This window comes from Gossypium raimondii, chromosome 6 (assembly GCF_025698545.1).
Source record: "Gossypium raimondii isolate GPD5lz chromosome 6, ASM2569854v1, whole genome shotgun sequence".
Taxonomy (NCBI): domain Eukaryota; kingdom Viridiplantae; phylum Streptophyta; class Magnoliopsida; order Malvales; family Malvaceae; genus Gossypium; species Gossypium raimondii.
In genome coordinates this window covers 59,319,962-59,341,566 of record NC_068570.1, presented here as the reverse complement: position 1 = coordinate 59,341,566, position 21,605 = coordinate 59,319,962, and the positions used below count along the sequence as shown (strand labels likewise).

The 21,605-nt window shown below is 31.6% G+C and overlaps 2 protein-coding genes and 1 pseudogene across 3 annotated transcripts; 2 read left to right on the top strand and 1 right to left on the bottom strand.

Moving 5' to 3' along the window:
• The first annotated feature begins 1,127 nt into the window (after nt 1-1,127).
• Nucleotides 1,128-9,948, top strand: LOC105773785 (probable starch synthase 4, chloroplastic/amyloplastic). Of its 2 annotated transcripts, none has more exons than XM_052632574.1 (16): nt 1,128-1,610; nt 2,176-2,485; nt 2,971-3,052; nt 3,176-4,268; nt 4,348-4,399; nt 5,821-5,943; nt 6,015-6,090; nt 6,166-6,350; nt 6,431-6,625; nt 6,695-6,766; nt 7,496-7,588; nt 8,072-8,197; nt 8,860-9,009; nt 9,139-9,200; nt 9,279-9,354; nt 9,465-9,948. In XM_052632574.1, the coding sequence occupies exons 1-16, from the start codon at nt 1,444-1,446 to the stop codon at nt 9,642-9,644; spliced, it is 3,042 nt and encodes a 1,013-aa protein (XP_052488534.1). In that variant the 5' UTR covers nt 1,128-1,443; the 3' UTR covers nt 9,645-9,948. The 2 variants fall into 2 exon arrangements, with proteins under 2 accessions (XP_052488534.1, XP_012451361.1); XM_012595907.2 differs by having other exon boundaries at nt 1,129-1,610; nt 7,379-7,588.
• Nucleotides 9,949-10,365: 417 nt separating this feature from the next.
• LOC105772167 (chlorophyll a-b binding protein 21, chloroplastic-like) lies at nt 10,366-12,022 on the bottom strand (annotated as a pseudogene).
• Nucleotides 12,023-16,347: 4,325 nt separating this feature from the next.
• LOC105771610 (glucan endo-1,3-beta-glucosidase) lies at nt 16,348-20,148 on the top strand. The gene is made up of 5 exons (XM_012593042.2): nt 16,348-16,677; nt 16,775-16,801; nt 17,873-17,901; nt 19,002-19,236; nt 19,955-20,148. The coding sequence occupies exons 1-5, from the start codon at nt 16,572-16,574 to the stop codon at nt 19,993-19,995; spliced, it is 438 nt and encodes a 145-aa protein (XP_012448496.2). The 5' UTR covers nt 16,348-16,571; the 3' UTR covers nt 19,996-20,148.
• Nucleotides 20,149-21,605: the final 1,457 nt, after the last annotated feature.

The window sequence follows — 21,605 nt, the reverse complement described above, 5'->3', positions numbered from 1 at the left end:
TTGCAACTTGTGCGAGGCATGCTCTTGGCCTTATGAGATGCGATACGCGACTACTTACATGTTATAGGAGGACTTGAAAGCACACCTCGCGAGGTGGGTTAGGTGGCCACTTCTAATAATACTTAGATGTGAGCCCTGTCAGAAAGACATGTATAGGATATGTGTCAAACTTAAAGGGGGGCATGTCGTCCTGAGTTATATGCATGGCATCTAGTTACCTTCCTAGGATGTCACATCAAGAGAACCATGTCTTACAAATAAGGAAGGATCGCTCTTAGGGGAGACAAAATGAAACTTTAATAGGGTGTTTTTATTTTTATGTTAGCCAACTGGTAAAGGTGTTCATGGGCCGAGCCAGATCAGGCCTAAGCATGATATTAACCTACTATATGCTTGTCTAAACTCGACTCGAAATACGAGTTTAAAATTTTACCCAAACCCGCTCATATTTGCAAAAGATTAACCCAAGCCCATTTTAAGCACACCCATATTATTAGTTTTTAAATCCAAAAAATATATATTTATATTGTATTATTTTAATATTTGATATTTTTACACATTTTTATATGATCATCTTTACATTAGTTTAATGTTTGCATTAGAGTAATATTATATATTAGTATAGATTTATTTTTTAATGTGTTCTAAATTACATAATATAAAGTATTATAAACTTAAAAACGGGTCGGACTCGGGCCTTGAATGTTCAAGTTCGAGCTCGCCCCATATTTTAAACGAGCTTAATTTTTTTGCCTAAGCCCATTTTTTGAGCCTAATGTTTTTACCCAAACCCTCTCAAATTTCGGGCGAGTAGTCCGGTCCATGAACAGGTCTACTATCAACTGGTGACCAAAAAAGACAAAATTAAATAGTTAGATGATCATTTTGTAACTTTTTATAGATGAGTGACTTGTTCTGTAATTTACCCAATAATTAATTTCAATTCGCTCACACCAAAATTTCCCGTCCTAATACATCCCCCATCACCGTTCATCACATAAAAAATCGTAAAACATATTGTCGATATCATCGTCCGTCGGATTCGGATTAGTGTCTAAAACACACACACAAAAAAAAAAAAGGAAAACATAAAATCTTAGTTCATTTAATTTATTTTTATCATTAAATCTCAGATTGCAACGAGAAGACTCCACGGTCCACTCGTAATATATAAATATTTATTCATTTCTTCTTTTTTTCAATTTTTTTTTTATAATTTTGAATTATGCTAAGCTTACAGTTCGAGAAATCTAACTTGACGTTGATCCAAAGTAAACGGTGATTCTTTTACTATATTTTACCCTCTTTTTTTGAATCCACGCTTTAGAAGTTCTTTTTGAATTCCTTCGAAAGCATTTCTTTTTCTTATTATTTTCTCGCGTTTTCTGGCGGTTTTTCTTGCGTTTCAAACGAGCCAAAAAAAAAAATTTTGATGAAAAAACAATGGCTGCGAGGTGTTCGATTTGTTTTTTCAGCTATGGATTTAACGGTTTGAGTGAAGGTAATTATGGAAATGATGTTGATTGTTGGAAGAAGAACGTATCATTGTTTTTGCCTTCTCGTCGTCGTTTACTTCCTGTTTGTTGTAAAATACAGCGACGGAATCTCAGGTGCTCTTTTTTTTTCTTCACAGCTTTCGAAAATGGTCGGTTTTATTTTTATTTTTTATTGAGGAGACGCTTTTTCTTTTTGGCTTTAATTTAGTTAAATCTAGATATTTCTTTGTTAGAATTTGATTTCGCAATGCATATTAATTGCGGATTAGTACTCTTTTAACATTTATGTGAATGTCGCGATATTGTTTGTCTTAGAAGAAGCTTTTTTGGCCTTAATTCAGTCAAACCTAGACATTCTTAGCTAGAATTTTGATTTTGCAATGCATATTAATGGCGGATCAGTGCTTAATATTTATGAGAATGTCAAATGGTTACTCTTTTCTATTTATTTAGATGGCAAGAAAGAAAGAAGGAAAGAAAGAAACGTTTTTTTGTAATAATGTTAGTAAATGAGCTTGTAATAATTGACTGTTATAATTTGATATTTCATGAATAACTCAATGTCGATTTTACATCATATAAATATATTATCAATAACTTGAAAGAAGAATTTTTATATTTTGTGTTCCTACTGATATATGATCCAGTTGTTTTGATGCTTCTATTGATATATGTGCAGTTCATATAATAGAAGACAAGGGAAGAAGCCTCCTTTTGAACGGATTCGACCAAGTGCAAAGTTGCAGCCAAATAGCGATGATGAATTTGATCCTGAACATTCTGTCCCAAATAATGGAGATATGGAGCCTAGTGTTAATCGTGAAAAAACTTTTGAAGACGATGTTGACGCTAGGGGAGATGCAGAGCATACTGATGAAAAGAATTTGGGTACTCAATTTGCCTCTGCCATTGAAACTAACAGAGATGTAAAGCATGCCGATGAGCAGATAACGGACAGCCCTGCACAGTCTGCTGTAGCAAAAGCTTCGGTACATTCATTTACCAAGTTCTGGTTTTCCCCCTTTCTTCCCTATATGCCATATAGATATTTCAATTTGATTTGTATATCTTTGTGAACATTTACCGGATGGTGGTGAAGTGGGAAGAGTAGAAATACGTTTACACTGCTTACTTTTTGTGTGTCTGATATACAATATGGAATAATTATATCTTTGTTGAAGTTTGTTAATTAGTATTTTTGTAAGCTTTTTGAATAGAAAATTGGCATTATGGATGTTTCTTTTGGCTTTTAAGATGCATCGTTTAATCTTACTGTTCAAGAAGTGGTTTGAATTCTTTGTTTGATTATCATGTTGTTTTGATAAAAATAATAATTTTCTTTTAGGCTAGATTTATGGGCATATCAAGGCTTGGGAGAAACAATTATTTATTGAACTATTAGATAAACATGCTCATGCACTTCTACTGAAGGCTTAAATTTTAAATACTGATAATCCTTCTTTGCTTTTTGCAGGCCATAAACGGAGTTGGTGCAGAGCTGCTCTCAAGTGTTCAACCAGACGACCTGATAGGCATGATAAAAAATGCGGAGAGAAGTAGGATACATTGCTATTAGAGAATTCTTGTAGATATTTTTATATAGTAATCTTATTGGAATGCTAGTTTCTGTTAAGAGAGGTATATCAAATGTTTGTATACTAATGTTTCTAAATATGTAGATATCCTTCTTCTCAATCAAGCTCGGGTTCATGCACTAGAAGATCTTCATAAGATTCTCAGTGAGAAGGAGACATTGAAAGGTGAAATTAACAATTTGGAAAAAAGATTGGCTGAAGCTGATGCACAGATTAAATTTGCTTCTCAAGAAAAGGTGCATGCAGAACTATTAGAAGATCAGTTAGAGAATTTGCAAAATGAATTGATTAATAGGGGTGGTTCTGGAAAAAGTGAGCTTGAATTGTATGAGAATCGAAGCAAAATTTCCAACGAAGGGGCACTTTTAGCACGTGATGGTCACATTCATTCTCTTAGCAAGGAAGTTGATTCATTGAGGACAGAAAATCTAGCCCTAAAATATGATATCCAAGCGCTTAAGTCAATGCTTAGCAATTTGAAGAACACTGATAAACGCATAGTAACACTGGAAAATGAAAGCTCTTTTCTAGAGTCCTCCGTGAAGGAGCTGGAATCTAAACTGTCAGTTTCTCAGCAAGAGTCTTCAAATATTTCTACTCTAAAGACTGAATGCAAGGACCTATGGGCAAAGGTAGAAAATTTACAACTCTTGCTGGATAAGGCAACTAAACAGGCCGACCAAGCCATTTTAGTGTTACAGCAAAACCAGGATCTTCGGAAGAAGGTTGATAAATTGGAAGAATCTCTTGAAGCGGCTACTATCTTTAAAGCCTCATCTGAGAAAACCCAACAATATAATGAACTTATGCAGCAAAAGATAAAACTACTAGAGGAGCGTCTTCAAAAGTCTGATGAAGAGATATATTCGTATGTTCAATTATATCAAGAATCTATAAAGGAATTTCGGGACACCCTTAATAGTTTGAAAGAGGAAAGCAAGAAAAGGGCATTGGACGAACCAGTTGATGATATGCCTTGGGAATTTTGGAGCTGTTTATTGCTTACTATTGATGGTTGGGTGCTTGAGAATAAAATATTAAACAGTGAGGCAGTGCCGTTGAGAGAAATGGTGTGGAAGAGGGATCGACGCATTTGTGATGCATATGTGATTTGCAAAGAAAAGACAGAGGATGAAGTTATATCTACATTTCTCCAGCTGATATCATCACAAGCTAGGTGCTTATTTAACCAGTCAATTTTACTACATTACTGCCTGTTTTCCCCTTTTAAACTTTTCCATTTTGTTGATCTTTAGTCCAGGGTTGCATGTCATTCATATTGCTGCTGAGATGGCACCAGTTGCTAAGGTATGTGTTAGCCCCTTATATTTGCTGCTCTCTTGGCTAATTTTTAATGAATGAACATGATAAGGGGTCTATCCTTTTTAGTCTTTTTTTCAAGTTGGTGCACTTAACCCTTCTCTATCCCTGATGTCATATTCCCTTTGAAAATTGTGTTCTTCTTCTTTGATTGTAGAAAAGGAAAACCACACATGTAGTTTATTAGATTGTTAATTTTTTTCAAGGTGTTGTGCAACCATTTGATATTTTTGCGGTTCTGATGCCTTGCATTTTTTCACTTTTAGTATAAGAACATATAAGTTAGAGGAACATCTTAACATTTTTCATTTCATGTTCTCTGTAATCTTTGCCTTGCTAGGTTTGCTGGCTAATGTTCTTATCCTGTCCTGTGTGTTTTTTCCATGTTCACCAGTGCTTTTTCCTATGGTTATACTTGCTGCTGTAGTGATTGGTGTGCATTCCTAGTTATTATTCTAGTGGTTTCTTATTTAATCATAACGGACAGAATTGCACTATCTTCACTAAAGATTGCACTTTATAAAGCTCACAAAGAGTACTATTGTTCTTTCCTTTTGGAGCGCAAGTAGAAAGCACTAAATTAATGTCTAGGTTAATTTAAAGCTGTTCTTTATGGCTTGGGTTCTTGTGGAAAGACTGAAAACAAGTGAGACCTTTTAAAATTCAAAGAAGCTGACATCTTTCATTTACAGGTTAATCTGCTTATTTCATATGAAACGAGTTTACCACTTTCCTTACTACAGATCAGTCCTCTTTAGCAGTTCTATTTGATCTCCTTGGCCTATTGTTTACCTAGATTAAACAAGCTTAAAGTTTCAATTTAATGTGCCATAGCAAGCTGAGAAGTTCAACCACAAGGATTTCAAACACAGTAATTTTGTAGCTTCCACCTTTTGCCCTTATTACCAAGCGAACAAGCTTATTGGGAAGTATGCTGGAATTTTGCATAAACACAATATATGGCTTCAATTTGCTTGAAAGTAGCTGATAGTGTTAACCATCAATGTCCATGTACCTTCCGCTGTAAGGAATCTTGATACTTTGGTGCTTGGGAATATATTTTTGTGGTCGTGTTTGGACCTGCATGGCTGGATAGCTTGCTGTTTTATGTAATCAGGAATGTCTCAATGGTGATTTTATTTTATCTCTGCATTATCTTTTCCATTTTTTTTCCAATCCACCTCTTTGATTAGTGAATATTAAAATCTATTTTTCACAGTAATCACCAAAATTCTTATATTGAAAAATGGATATGCAATAATTGGTTTGTTATTTTTGTTCTTAAATTTTCTAGTATTATTCTTCTTGTGTATTTTTACATGTTTGTTTGGAGGATTAATTGTTCTTTTCTTTTTTGTTTTTATATATATGTGTGTGTATGTATATTTAATTCAATTATTTTTTATCAGGTTGGTGGCTTGGGAGATGTTGTGACTGGTCTTGGTAAAGCATTGCAGAAGAAAGGGCACCTTGTGGAGATTGTTCTTCCAAAATATGATTGTATGCAATATGATCGTATTCGTGACTTAAGGGTATGTTAGCATATTGGAGATTTGAGAAGCACTAAGTATCTGTGTTTATGATGATTTAAATTTTTGAACAGGTCTTAGATGCGACAGTATACTCGTATTTCGATGGCAAACTATTTCAAAATAAAGTTTGGACTGGTACTGTTGAAGGTGAGAATTTTTTTCCTTTCCCTTCCGCTTGCATGTTATTATCTTTGCGTTCTGAACGTGGAATTTAATTCACAGGTCTTCCTGTTTATTTTATCGAGCCACATCATCCCAGCAAGTTCTTTTGGAGAGGACAATATTACGGAGAGCAAGATGATTTCAAACGTTTTTCATTTTTCAGTCGTGCAGCACTCGAGTTGCTTCTTCAAGTTGGAAAGAAACCCGACATAATTCATTGCCATGATTGGCAGACAGCTTTTGTTGTATGACATTTAAACTCTTGTTTCTTTTGTCACCTGATTCATTTTTCCATATCACTGAAGCTTTTTTCTTTCTATCTCAGGCACCACTTTACTGGGACTTGTATTTTCCAAAAGGTTTGAATTCAGCTCGAATATGTTTTACTTGCCACAATTTCGAGTACCAAGGGGCTGCACCTGCTTCAGAATTGGCATCATGCGGTTTGGATGTCCAGCAGCTACACAGACCTGATAGAATGCAGGATAACTCGGCACATGATAGGGTCAATCCTATTAAGGTGCTGCAATTTTTTTTTTTTTAATGTAAAGTTTCTTTCTATTCTTTTTCTAATTTCCCTTCTTTTCAGGGTGCAATTGTGTTCTCTAACATAGTAACAACAGTATCACCAACTTATGCACAAGAGGTCCGAACTGCTGAGGTATGGATATTTTTGTAGCTTTCTTTCAAGGGTAAACGACATTCAAGGTTATTTAACTATTAGTAACTTTATGTTTTGGCTATTAAACTTCAAAAAGTTACAAATTGGTTACTAAATTATTTGAAAGTTTTCATTGAAGTCACTGGCTTATAAAATCGCTGCTGTATGGCCTTCTTTATTTGCACCACCTGCACCAATCGGTAGCTCTCTTTCGCCTTCTCTTTTATATAGTTCAAATTTTTTTATGAAACAACCTGGAACGTCACGAATCTGTGAACTAAGACCCAAATAGCTTTCTTCTTTGATCTCCAAAATTAATCATCATATTGAATTGAATCTAAGGTATGTTTTGCTATTCGTCAATGGATATTGATCCACCATACCGATCATTGAATCACTGTTTGGAGCTTGCTAGCCTGACTTTAAAAAAAAAACTTAACAGCACGTTGAATTAAATAAAAACTTTCGGATAGTTCAATGATTTAAATGAAAACTTTTGAATAGTTTAATGATCTTGGGTGTAGTTTACCCTTCTTTCAACAACTTGGTTTGTTTTCTTAGTTGCGAGGTTTAACTAAAAATTATGCTCTTTTTCTTTCTGTTTTTTTAAAGGGAGGAAAAGGCCTCCATTCTACACTTAATTTTCACTCAAAAAAGTTCATGGGGATCTTAAATGGGATCGATACTGATGCTTGGGATCCTGCCACCGATATTTTTCTCAAAGTGCAGTATACTGCTAACGATCTGCAAGGAAAAGCAGAAAATAAAGCTGCCATGAGAAGGCATCTAAGACTTTCTTCTGCCGATGATTCTCAGCCTCTGGTAATTTTATTTCTAAGGTCCTTTTTTGTAAGATTTCAATGATATCCTAATTAGAACCTTGTACAGTTATGTTAAGTTGATTTGTGGAATACCATATTTTTGCAGTAACTCGAATAAGATTATATGGTCAGGCTTTCCGCTGACAACTTTTTAAGAATTTAATTAATTTCGAGAACAACTGAAAAATAGATTAATCAATTTTGAGAATGAAACTGTAGCATGAAATGGCCTTTATATCCTCATCCAATAAGAACACTGTAATCCGACTGCCTATTAGGAGTTTATTGAGTTTTATTAACATTCTGATATGTTTTTTATATCTTCTCTACGCAAGCTTTTGAGTGTACACTATGAACCGGTTGTCACCTTTGGTTTTGATAACATGGCATCACAAGTTCTTTTTTTCCCCCTCAACCAACTCGTCTTTATTAGACAATGTACCGTGTGAATTCTAACTATGGTCTTTTATTTATTATTGAATAGGTGGGCTGCATAACAAGATTGGTGCCACAAAAGGGTGTGCATCTAATTAGACATGCCATTTATCGAACGTTGGAGATGGGTGGTCAGTTTGTGCTTCTTGGTTCAAGTCCAGTTCCCCACATTCAGGTAAATCTCTACTGCTGTTCTATGTAAATGTAATGACTGGAAAGTAAATAAGGTTCTCGATTTCAAATCGAACAAATTAGTTTCGTTTTTTTTTTTTACCCTTCTGAAGGTTAAGGCTGCCATCTTATCCTTCTGCTCTATTAAGTTTCCTTTAAACAGTTTTCGAAGAAGAGTTTCTTATTGCATTTGTTGGTTGTACTCTTTGTTATTTGGGACTCGGGTGTGATCCTCAGAGGTCATATCTCCATATCCGTGTGTCAGACATGGGTACTTCATGAAAAATGAAGAGTCCGAGCAATATAGGTTGTACTTTTGTTATCATTGACCAACAGGGAAGGAAAATACTTTCCCTCTTTTAAATATTTTTTAGAAGCTAAATGAGTCCTTGAAAAGAAAAACCAGCAAACAATTCATGCAACTCCGTTACCGTTATAACGAAACTGGAACAAAACCTGTTAATCATATGAATACTGCATAAGAGAAAGCACTAAGAGCAGTAAAACCTCCATTTAGGCTTCATTTTATGCATTGAACAACAATGGTTGACCTCCGAAGTAGTTCTTTCGTTTTAAGTTCATTTCTTTTACCGTGCTGTATTTCTGTGTTTGAAACCGTTAGTAGGGTGAGATCCTTTATGTATTTTATATTTGATTCTTTTGCAGAGGGAGTTCGAAGGTATCGCAAACCAATTTCAAGATCATGAACACATCCGGTTAATATTAAAATATGACGAGTCTCTTTCTCGTTACATTTATGCAGCATCTGACATGTTCATAATTCCATCTATTTTCGAGCCTTGTGGCCTTACACAGGTATGATCCAACCTTCAGCTTTAGTAATCTTTGTTTGAATGAGAAACTAAACCGAACCATTAAATGGAAATTCATATAAAACATCAGAGCCTCTGTTTTAAGTTTCCCATTTTTTTGTTCTCATACCAGATGATAGCAATGAGATATGGTTCCGTTCCAATTGTCAGAAAAACTGGTGGTCTAAATGACAGGTGAACTGCTTTTCCTTAACATGTATGGTACTTGTCTAAAAAGTTGTGAGCTTATTCTTTTATAATTTTCTTCTGCAGCGTTTTCGATGTTGATGACGACACAATACCTTACCAATATCGAAACGGTTTTACATTTGCAACTCCTGATGAACAGGTAATTTTAGTTACAGAATTGTTGAAATGTAATTAACCACAATTCCAAGTTTGTTTCACTTTCCGATATCACTAATTTTTCTCTCTCATACTTCGGCACAAACCCGACAGGGACTAAATGGTGCATTGGATCGTGCATTTAATCTCTACAATAACGACAGCGAGACTTGGCAACAACTTGTCCAAAAGAACATGAACATAGATTTCAGCTGGAGTTCTTCAGCATCACAATACGAGGAGCTGTACGCGAAATCCGTTGCCAGAGCAAGGGCAGCCACAAGTCGCACGTAAGGTTCAGTCCCAAACTCTTTCTTTTTGTTCGAGCAAAGCCGAATATCCATAAATCCCGATAACAAGTGAGTTCATCCATATATATATTTTTACTGCTAACAGATGATTTTTTTTTCATTGTGATATCAATTCACACCGTTCATGTTGTTGATAAGAAAAAAAAGCCTTTAGGTAATATATAATATAATCAGTGTAACATTTTGTGTTAATCCTCTAATACCATATACATTATAGATGGTTGAGAAGATATATTAGGGAATCTAACCCTTTAATTAAAATTTTCAGTTAATTATTCTTTTTATCATTTTATTTTGGTCAAATTTTTGTTGTGATTTTTATGTTTAAATTTGGGATTTAATTCGTATATAGCAAAAATCGTTTCGTTCAATTTGATTGATAATTTTAGTCAAGTTGATTAGGATGATTAATTTGGTTTTGTAGGTGGTTAAAATAGATTATGTTTATCGGTTATCAATTATTAATTTTCATAATTATATCAAACAATTTAAAATTTTAAATAATATATTTATGATATATAAAATTTTAATCAAAACTCAAACTATCTCCTATTTGTGTTTTATTTATTATACTTGGAAGTAAAGCTTGTTAAACTAATTTTTTAGTTTTTTATAAATTTTAATATTTATTTAATCAAACCAATTGGAAGGAAAAAATTGAAAGTTAATTTAATCAATCAATATTAGCTTATTAAGTCTATTTGGTTAGGTAGTTAGTTAAAATATAAGCTTGATCAATTAATTCGATTTTAACTGAATAGATCGATCAAACTAATCAAATGATAGAAGAGATTGTTATAGTTTTGATTGTAAGACTTAAAAGTAATTGATCTTTCAAATTAGTATTTTAATTTTCATAAGTTCAACCTAATTAATCTAAATAATAAGCATAATTATTTTTTTAATTATTCAAATTAAAATATCTATGTTGTTTTTTTAAAATGTCCATTGATTTGCATCATATTTTACGTCACTAACCAACAAAGAAAACATAAGAAGGTATAAAACCACCTCTTTATTTTCTTTAACCTCGCTTTCCGGGAACAAAGTTGGTGGCATAGGCCCAAGCATTGTTGTCTGCAGGGTCAGCCAAGTTCCCTAACAGTCCCTCGGTTCCTTCCGGTCATGATTGCTTAAACGAAGAACCTGAACATCGAAAACATAGCCAATCTCCCGTTCTTAATCTCTTTCACCTTAAGTTCAGCGAATGCCTCCAAGTCATTTGCAAGAACTAACGGGTCAAAATTATTACCAGGGTACAACGGGTCAGTTACTTCATCGAGCGGTCCACCAACAATGCGGTAACCCTCGACAGCACCCATTCAGATAACTTGGCAAGCCCCAATGGCTAAGATGCTTGGAGCATGGATCAAGCTTGGGTTGCCCAAATACTCAAAGCCACCTTCGCTGAAGATTTGGGAACCGATTTTGAACCACACGGCTTCCGTTTCGTGATAGGAGCTCGGGGAATATGCACCCCAAAGCTCATAACATCTCCCATTGACAATGGATGATTTCCAGCTCACGGTTTCTAGCAAAGGTCTCTGGGTCAGCGGATAGTCCAATTGTGTCCCAACCGTAAACTCCAGGAACGCTCAGTCGAAGTAAAACTTTGGTTTCCTAGAGAGTGGACTAGCTCTAACCATGGGTCAACTCATCGGCTTATGCTCCAAGATCTATTCGAAAAATGATATAAGCTCAAAAAATAAATTTAGAAAAAAAAATAAGGCTTGTTTTCTAAATGAGTTGGCATCAAATAAGATTTTTTTGGCTCAGACCTGGCTTAAATCTGTTTAATTTTTTTTCTGTTGTTGTTTTGTTGTCATTTTCTAACATATTGCTACTATTTTATTATTATTGCTTAGATATTGTATAAATTTTGTTTTATTGTTAATTTTTCTACTATTTTAAAGACATTTGCTTGATTAGTTGTAACTATTCTAATATTATTTAAATATAAAACTTTTTTAATGTATTTTTAATTTATTGAGAAACATTTATTTTAATATTTTTAGTCGTTTGATATATTATAATTTTTTAAATTTATTTTTTATAAGAAAATATAAAATTTTTAATACGTACAGGCCGAATCGAGCTCGAATTTAATAATTTTTTATTTGGAACCAAGCCCAAACTTAAAAAACAGACTTAAAATTTAATATTGGCCTAGCTTAACCTGACCCATGATCAGGTCTAGAGTGAATCTAAGTACAAAACCCTGTCCAATTCGTACCACGAGCTGCAAGAGGCAACTGGCTTAGTGGTTTTTCTCATGGAAACACAACCACTGGCATTGATCCCGAGAGTGGACGGAGAGAACTTCATGGCTTTTCCGGCGAAGGACAGGGAAGAAAGTGCCATGGTTGCTGTTGTAGTTATATATATATATATATATATATATTTGAATGTTTGATTGTGGTGTTTATATAGATTTTTGTGAAAAGGGTACTTTTTATCTTACAAATATCGATAGGTGAAATCTTATTGGTTGGTTATCATTTTAGAAATTTTATTTAAAATGCCCACGTGGCATCTTTAGAGACCATTAATCCAATATATGTTGATCTCAAGGTTAAGTGTTGTTTATTACACCAATGAGATTATGCCACCTGTGAGTATTAGGCAGCCCAATCAATATCTACTTACAACAGATAACCTTTTCTTTCTCTTTGGCATAATGGCAAATTTAGCCATTCATGCTTACATTTTTTTCAATTTGACCATTATTATTCTTTTATCTAAATTTATCTCTAAACCTTTAAAAAATAGTCGAATTTAACTATCAATCTTTAAAAGACAGTCCAAATGATAATTTTTTAATAGAAATACTAACTAAAACGTTAAATTTTCAAAACATGATTATCTGCATGGCAATCCATATGTATTTCATGTTTTTTTTTAATTTTTACGAATTTTTTAATTTTTTAATATTTTTAAAAATTTTAAATTATTTGTTGATATGACATAATATCATCATGAAGTGCATGTGGACTACCACACAGGTTGTAACCCGAACATCGTTGAAAGAATTAATATTTTAGTCAACATTTTCGTTAAAGAAAGCGATTTGACACTTTTTGAAAAGTTAATGATCAAATTTAACTAAAATAAATAAATATGACCAAATTGACAACAAATATAAATGTTAATGGCAAAATTTATAATGAACATATTATCACATTGCTTGTGACAAATTCGATTACATATGACAACGAGGAGGGGTAGTTTTTTGTTTGCCCTAATCCCGCTCTAAACTCGATTTGATTTGATTTTTTAAAATTCATCCTCGACTTTGACCCAACCCAAAAATAACTTTCTTGATCCCACCCATCCTACCTAAAAATTTTAGATAATGTTTTACAAAATATTAATTTTTTTTCGAAATTAAACCAAATATATATTATAAAATTACGAAATTACAACAAAATATACAAAATAATATTTATAAAATTTAAATATATGGTAGAAACTCTTATAAAATAATGAAATTATAATTTAAAAAAACATAAAACATAGTTATAAGATTAATTTTTTTTAAAAATGGATCCATTATAAAATTAAAAAAGAGGGGTATTTTTGCAAAATGGGGTCAAATAAATTTTTTTAATCTCAACCCGACTTGACATCGAAACTTTTAATTAAAAAATCGACTCACCCCGCCTCGAAACTCGATTTTTTTAAGACAAAAAAGAAATGCATGCATTTTAAGTGGGCACATAAACATGAACATTGAACATATCACCTAACCCATTCAATTTGTTGGCAAATGATTTTGTATAGTTACACAATTTTGTATATTTATTTATTTAATGCTTTTAAGAGGATGAAAATGCTTTAAAAACCAACTTTGGGGACTAAAAAAAAAACTATAAACATTCAAAAGCTCTGTTATAAAAATCAAAACTTTGTTTTCTCTTACAAATATTATTCCACTTTGCACCAAAATGGCTAAACCAATTGGTTCCACTCCCATTTTCTCCCTCTTTGTTATGTTTTCTTTGTTGTACTCAGGTAAGTTTTGCTGATTCCTTTTACCTTTTAATATTGGTTAAAATATGCCGTAGGTCCTTGTATTCTTTATAATTTAAAATTTAGTTTTAGTACTTTTATTTCTAGAAATTTAGTCTCTCTATTTTTAGATTTCATAATTTATATCCAATTATTAACACTGTTAAATCTGAAATAATAAAAAATAATCACTTGGTAGCAATGTAACTAAAAAAATGATTTTGTAATAAACCTGAATTTAATAAAATAATCTTAGCAATTGGACCTAAATTCGAAATTTGAAAAGTAGAGGACTAAATTCTTAAAAATAAAAGTACATAGACTAAATTTTAAATTTACAATGAGTATAAGGATTTATGACATATTTGAACATTTAGTAATTCTATTTTTGTTTATATGCTTTTATTATTCTCGATAATTTCGAACACAATTAAACAAAAAACACGAACCTGATATATAACAAAGGGTGTCTTAATTTGTGTTCCGATGCTTAAACCAATAAAGAATGTTAAGCATATAATAATGGAACAACGAACTTTTTTGGCCCTTCAACTTTATAAAAAAAGTTATTTTAATTATTCGTTTCTTTTAGCCCTTAAACTTGCTTTTGTTTTGTCAAATCATCCCAAAATGGATGGAAAAATTAACGTTTGTTAACTTTGCTAACGTGGCTTACACATGGATGACATGTCAACTTTTAATTAATTTTTTAAAAAATTTAAAATATTTTTTTTGTAATTTTAATAATTTTTAATTTTTTAAAAACAATTTTTATATATTTTAAATTTTTAAAAAATTAATTAAATGCTTACGTGTTATCTGCGTGGTAATTCACGTGTATGCCACATCAGCAAAGTGAAAAAGTTAGTTTTTTCATTTATTTTGGGGTGATTTGACAAAAAAACGTAAGTTTAAGAACTAAAAAAAGGTGAAAATTTAATTGGAGGACTACAATTTTTTTTTGTAAAATTGGAGGCCAAATAAACAATTATACCTATAATAATATAGAATGAAAGAAGATATAAGATAAATTTAACGATTTTAGGCTTACCTCGTACCTTGTAGTTAAAAGAAATGATAAAATTGTAATTTAATCTCTCCCAAAATCGTAGAGTTATAAGCTAATATAATGATAAAATTATATATTATACCTTTCAAAAAATTCTAGTTCCGTCCTTGAAGGTATGACCACCATGTTCAAGAGGTAAGGTTTTTTAGGGTTAACACATTTAAAATGTTAACCCTGTATGATATAACAATATTTATATTTAAAATGTTAACACATTTAATAATTTATGTTGTGCTTATATTTATACGACTAACACGATACGTGACACATGCATATACATCATAAGTTTAGTATAGTATTTTATTTATTTCACTTGTGACCCAATTTTTTTAAGTTAAACTTCAGTTTGATCTGATCCATATACATTTTATTTATGCAGGAAGTTCTCAAACGATACCTAATGAACGGGTAACTAATTCAATCTAATACATTTACTTCAACATTTTAGTTAGATTTTACTTAAAACGTCATTAGTTCTTGTATTTTAATAAAATGCGAGATTTAATCGTTGTATTTTTACATTTAAAAAGGTTAAAATCCTCTTGCTTTTTTATTATTTAAAATTCAAATCTAGTTATTAATATCATTAGAATTTACGGTCAAAATTTACTAATTTGGCATGTATGTTCTCTATCAATTACGCTCCAAGTCATATGAGAATAGTCAAATCAACTTATCAAGTTGGTAAATTTTGACACAAAAAATACTAACAATACTAATGATTGGATTATGATTTTTTAAATTAAAAAGTCAAAAGATTTAATGATTAACTTTTTAAGTACGGAACCAAGATTTAGTTTGGATGGGCGATGCGTTTATCTCCGGTTAGGATAAAAATAGCGGTGGTGATTAGAGTAAATATTGTAGTGTGGGACAAAAAGAGAGCTAAACAATAAATAACACCTATAAGCTAAACGCACTTACCTCTAATCACGGAATAGCAGAATAACATTCTTTTTAAACAATAAATATTAACTCTGTTGAAATTAAGCCTTATTTGATTATTTTTAACAAAACAAAGACTAAATTATCTATTTAATAATAGATTATAGGTGTTCATGAGCCGGACCGAGCTTAAGCATAGTATTAATGCATTTTATGCTTGCCTAAACCCAACCCGAAATATGGACTAAAATTTTATCCAAGCTTGTCCATATTTGTAAATGGCTAACCCAAGCCAAATTTAGCCCCACCCATATTAATTTTTGAATTTTTTTTAAAAAAATATCTATATTATTTTAAATTTAATATTTAATAATTTTATATAATTTTTTTCATTTATTAAAATTTTATATATAGGTATTTTAACATTTTTTTAATATTTACATTATAGTATTATGTATTACCATAGATTTAGTTTTTATGTGTTATAAATTATATAATATATAAAACATAATATAATATATTATAAAAATAGAAAACAGGTAGGGCCGAGCTTAGGCTTTAAATGTTCGAGTCCAAGCCCGACCCGTACTTTAAACTGGCCTAGTTTTTTCGCTCAAACCCAATTTTTCGGGTCTAATATTTTCACTTAAACCCTCTAAAATTTGGGATAGATAGCTCGACTCATGAACAGTTCTATAATAAAGGGACTAATTTGATCTGGTCCTTATAATAAAGGGACCTATTAGATATTTTCACCCCTATATTAACCTACTTAAAAACTTCATTTTTTTTTAATCACAATCCCATGATTATTTGCAGAAAACTTGGTGCATTGCAAATCCATTAGCTAGCAATTCGGCACTGGCTGCCAACATTGAATACATTTGCAGTCAATTAGATTGTGGCTCTATAAACCCTAAGGGTCCTTGCTTTGAACCAAATTCTCGAATGCACCATGCTTCGTTTGCTATGAATTTGTATTATCAAGCCAATGGCAGGCACCTTGCTGATTGTAATTTTATAAACTCGGGTTTGGTTTCGTTGATTGATCCAAGTAAGTGTGCGATTCCCAGTACTTAATTAGAGTGTCTGTTACCTGTTTGTTTAAATGCCTAAGTGAATTTATGGTTCTTTGTTTTATGTTTTTGCAGGTTATGGTAACTGCAGTTTTCATAGTGGTATGTTACTTATCATTAGCCGCCATTTTTAGTAATTTTTTTTATCCTATTTGGTATTGTGTTTAACACTTATATTTGACTAGTGGCGAATCTTGGCGATAAATTAGGGATCTAATTAAAATTTTTAAAAAAATTAGCGGTTTAATGAGAGTTTTCAAAAAATTAGGAGGTTAATTAATTTTTTTTAAATTAGGGGCTTAATGAGAATTTTTAAAAATTTTGGGATCAAGGCCCTCCTGTCTCCCATCACAATTTACCTTTGCTAAACATTGACATGTTAGTTCTATCTCAATTGCAAAAATCTAATCTGACTAATTTAAATTTGAACCCATACTAATTTAATTAACCGTAAAAGGTCAACAATTGAACCCACCTAACCTGAATCCAAAAATGATTCAAACTCGGCATGACTTAAACCAAAGATGAGTTGAAGGGCAAACCCGATCCAAAACTAATCCTCCCACCCATTTGACAAATCTAGTCCAATGTAAATTTGAACAAGGGTACAAGAGTATAATCTTTTTAGGGTTAACTACATCATTAGTCACTAAATTATGGGTAAGTTTTTATTTTGATTATTGAACTTTTTGAAAGTTTTTATTTAAGTCATTGGGCCATTAAGTTTTTTGAAAAAGAGTTCCGCTAGTAAGCTCTAAGCGACGATTGGTACTGTGGATTAGTATCCGTGTTTGAGTAGAAAAATATACCTTAAAATTAAGTCAATCTGATGGCCAGTGTCGGAGATTAGAGAAAAAAGCTGTTTGAATTTTGGTTTGCGGATTTATAACATCTAAAGTTGTTTCATGAAAACAAAATCGAATTGAGAAAGGAAAAGAGAGTTTTCGATTGGTGCATGCAATGCGACCAGCGAAAACCATATAATATCAATTTTAATAGCCCAATGACTTAAATGAAAACTTTTGAATAGTTTAGTGACTAAATTGTAACTTTTTTAATTAAATGACCAAAATAAAAACTTACCAATAGTTTACTAACTAAAAGTGTAATTTACCCATCTTTGCTACAATTAATCTGCTTAATCTAAGATGGTGTTGGTAAACCCTTTTACAGGTGGAGGTCTAGCAGACGAAGAACCATCGGTAATGTTATAAAAGAAAGTTTCAAGGGTTAATATAACTTTTAGTTTTTAAATCTCACAATTAGGTCCATTTTAATAAATATAGTATCTAAATTTGGTAACTTAGTTTATTTAGATCATGAACTTGAATTCTATCCCTATTTGATGACATGATACAATATTAAAGTGTCACATCGTTATTTGAAATTTTAAATATATATATTTTAATTTTTAGATAATGATGCGGCATAATATTAGAGTATCACGTTATTAGACTTTTACATTTATCAAGTTCGAAGAACAAAATAGACCTAATTACTAAGTTCAAGTACCAAAGAGAAAAAAAAATACAAGTACCAAAGTGGACTAAAAGTTATAGGCATAATGATAAATTTAGCCCTTAACATTTACATATTTTGTCAATTTAGGGCTAAATTTGGCCCTTAATCTTTTAAAAAGTCAAATAATATTTTTAATAAAAATGCTGACTAAAACATTGATTTTTTAAGGCGTGGCAACCTATGTAGTATCTACGTGTACTTCATGTTGACATGATACTATTTGTTTTACCAATAAATAATTTAAAATTTATTAAATATTTAAAAATATAAAATACAAAATCATAAAAATATAAATATAAATAATATATAAAATTTTAAAAAATAGCATGAAATACACGTGAATTGTCATGCAAATTACCATGTTTAAAAATATAATGTCTTAGTCAATATTTTCATTAAAAAATAATTCAACCTTTTTGAAAGATTAATTTTCATATTTAATTCTTTTTAAAAAAGTTGAGGCTAAATTTAATTAAAAATAAATAAAGTCTAAATTAACAAAAAAATATAAATATTAAAGACTAAATTTATAATCATGTCCCCACCTCACAAAGTACTCTCATTTCTTGAACCATGTCGAGTTCACAATCCGGTATTATTTTCTTTGGATATCTCCAATACATCGAGGCTCGAGAAGAATCAATAATTGGATATCCAAAAAGGACAATACTAAATCATGAGCGCAATGTTACGCGATTTGTGCGGGGAAAATGAGAGTACTCGGTAGGTGGATGGGTCATATAAACTTGGGATCTGATGGTGTGCTAATGGGGGAGTGTAGGAAACTTGGTGTGTGGCAAAGCCAGGAACAAGTGATGAGCTACTACAGTTGAACATAAACTTTGCCTGTAACCTGGTGGATTGCAACGCCACTCATTCCGGCGGCGTTTGCTATTATCCAGCAACACTCATTAACCATGCATCGTACGCCATGAATCTTTACTACCAGATCACCGGGCGGAAGAAATCGAACTGTAATTTCAGGGAAACCAGCCTGATTGTCTCAAGTGATCCAAGTAAATTACATTACCCTGTTTTAGCTGCTTTATTTGAATATATATACTTACTTTTTTTAGAGAAGGTTGATTTTTTCGGAGAAGTCTTCATGTTGTCAGTTTGGAGTAAATGAACGATAGGGGTGAAGTTAGGAATTTTTGTTTAGGGGAGTCAAAATAAAATTATAAAATTTTTAGGGTCAAAGCTATAAATACTTATATTGGAGGGGCCAAATTTTGAAATTTTCCTTTTTACTAAAGGCTTAAAATGCTTAAATTTATTGTTTTACTTATTGGAGGATCTTATATAGCAATTCTACCATTTGACAAAGGGGGACCAAGGTCATTGCTTGCTCCCCTCTGCTCAACAGGTTAGTATTGTCCTAAGTCGAGTTTGGATTTTCTCTCCTGATTTTATGAATAGCTTGAGTGCCTGAAGAGACCACTTAAAGCACGTGTTCACAAAACGAGAACACCTCATCAGAATGAACTATATATACCACAAAGACATCTATCGGAAAAATGGTGACCATTTGATAAGGTTTGAACCCCAAACTTATAACGTATAAGTAATCTTTAAGGGAAAATAATACCACTTGATTTAATAATATCACCCCGTTAAAGGGTAAGTCAATTCCAAACGGACAATACTTCAAAGACTTTTTCAAAAGAAGTTGATCTATATATAACCTGTTTTGAGATTGGATTTTTGAGGGGTTTTTTTTTTTTTTTTTGGCAGGTTATGGGAACTGTTCCTACCCTTGTTTCACAGTGCAGTGAAAAAAAAAAAAAAAACACTACAATGGAGTTTCTTAATGTTTGTCGGAAGATTTCATGTTCTTTCGGTTATCTGTCTGAATTTCCCAAAGCAAATTTGGGTTTTAATTTCATAATCTGGTGTTGTTTCCTTTTTACTCTCTAGTTTCTATAACTTATCTTATGGTTCATTGGACTTACAAATTTTCTTACTATTTTCCATTTTGATATTGTTATGGTGTTCGTCATTAACGACCCGTTACCCGATCAGGGTCGACCTAATCCTCTTTACTTCAGTAGTCAAATGGTACAATTCGCTCTTATGAGTTCGCATCATCATGATGCGAACTCATACTTAGAAGGGACGTTGACCCTAGAATAAAATACGTGTTGACATGTATTAAGGCCTACCTAATATGTCACATCTAGGGACAATGTCTCATAAATGGGAAAATTGATCTCTATGAAGGATAGGCTCACAAAATACTCAACAGATATCAAAAGTTTTATATTTGATCCGTTGATAATATATAATTTTATGCATAAACAACAGACTAGATGATGACATATCATATATATTATAAATTTCCTTACGCACATATTTGTGTGGAAGTTATGTATTTAGAACACGAAATTATTTTAAAAATAACATACAATAAATAATGAAATTTATGATTTGAAACTAATTGATAATAATATATGAAATATATACGATATTAAAATAAAAAATAGATTAAATTGTGAGTGAAATGAAATTTAAACCCGTAAACACATCATATTAAGAATATTAAATGCATTACAATTTTTATTGTGATGTTGTCATTAATCTTGAGTTAGTGTCGAGTTGACTTGTGACATCGACTCAACCAACAATATTATCGATATATACAATTGATGTAGATAATAAAATATGCATAATATAATTAAAATGTACATATTATATTGAAATTAAACTTTGGTTCGTTGATGAAGTTAATGTTTTATTGACGTAAATAACACATGTTCAAATCCAATCAAATGCATTTTATTGACTTTTAAATGACTAAAATACCCTTGAATAATATAATTTACTTTAATTACGGAAGGACATTTTATATTTTTCCTAATCGAGTCGATGCTTGGTTGACTAATAACACCAACTCGATAAGGGCTTAAATAATATATATACACACACTAGTATCATGAGTAAACGATATCATTAATAATTCACATTATATATATCTTAATACATTCAGATATTTAATATTTTTTATTTTGAATATAGAAAAAAGTTGTATATGAAAAGTTAATCCAAATAGTAATTTTTTTAGAGATATCTCGATATCCATGTGTGTCGAGTTATTTAATGAATGTTGAATAGTAACAAAAAATTAATGACAATTTTCATAACACTATTTATGGCAAAAAAAAAAAAAACCACACATGCTAAAACGGCCTATAGAAATAGCATGACCTTGACATCCATAAATATCGAGTTCTTTTTGTAGCAAAAAGGTCTGAACTTGACACCCACAGAATGGAAGTCTTACTATATTATGTCAAATTCATTCGTACAAGATTCTTTAAGGGAATCTTGAAAAAGTAATTAAAATAACTTCGATATCCGTAGGTGTCAAGGTGATGTCATTTTATCA

What these genes read in the sequence shown, in the direction of transcription:
- LOC105773785 (XM_012595907.2), top strand. Translation starts at nt 1,444, where the DNA reads ATGGCTGCGAGGTGTTCGATTTGTTTTTTCAGCTATGGATTTAACGGT. An exon ending in CTGCTGTAGCAAAAGCTTCG is followed by an intron (nt 2,486 to 2,970) that starts GTACATTCATTT and finishes TGCTTTTTGCAG; the next exon opens with GCCATAAACGGAGTTGGTGC. An exon ending in AAGAGGTCCGAACTGCTGAG is followed by an intron (nt 6,767 to 7,378) that starts GTATGGATATTT and finishes GTTTTTTTAAAG; the next exon opens with GGAGGAAAAGGCCTCCATTC.
- LOC105771610 (XM_012593042.2), top strand. Translation starts at nt 16,572, where the DNA reads ATGCACCATGCTTCGTTTGCTATGAATTTGTATTATCAAGCCAATGGC. An exon ending in TAGCAGACGAAGAACCATCG is followed by an intron (nt 17,902 to 19,001) that starts GTAATGTTATAA and finishes GGGGGAGTGTAG; the next exon opens with GAAACTTGGTGTGTGGCAAA. An exon ending in GATTGTCTCAAGTGATCCAA is followed by an intron (nt 19,237 to 19,954) that starts GTAAATTACATT and finishes TTTTTTTGGCAG; the next exon opens with GTTATGGGAACTGTTCCTAC.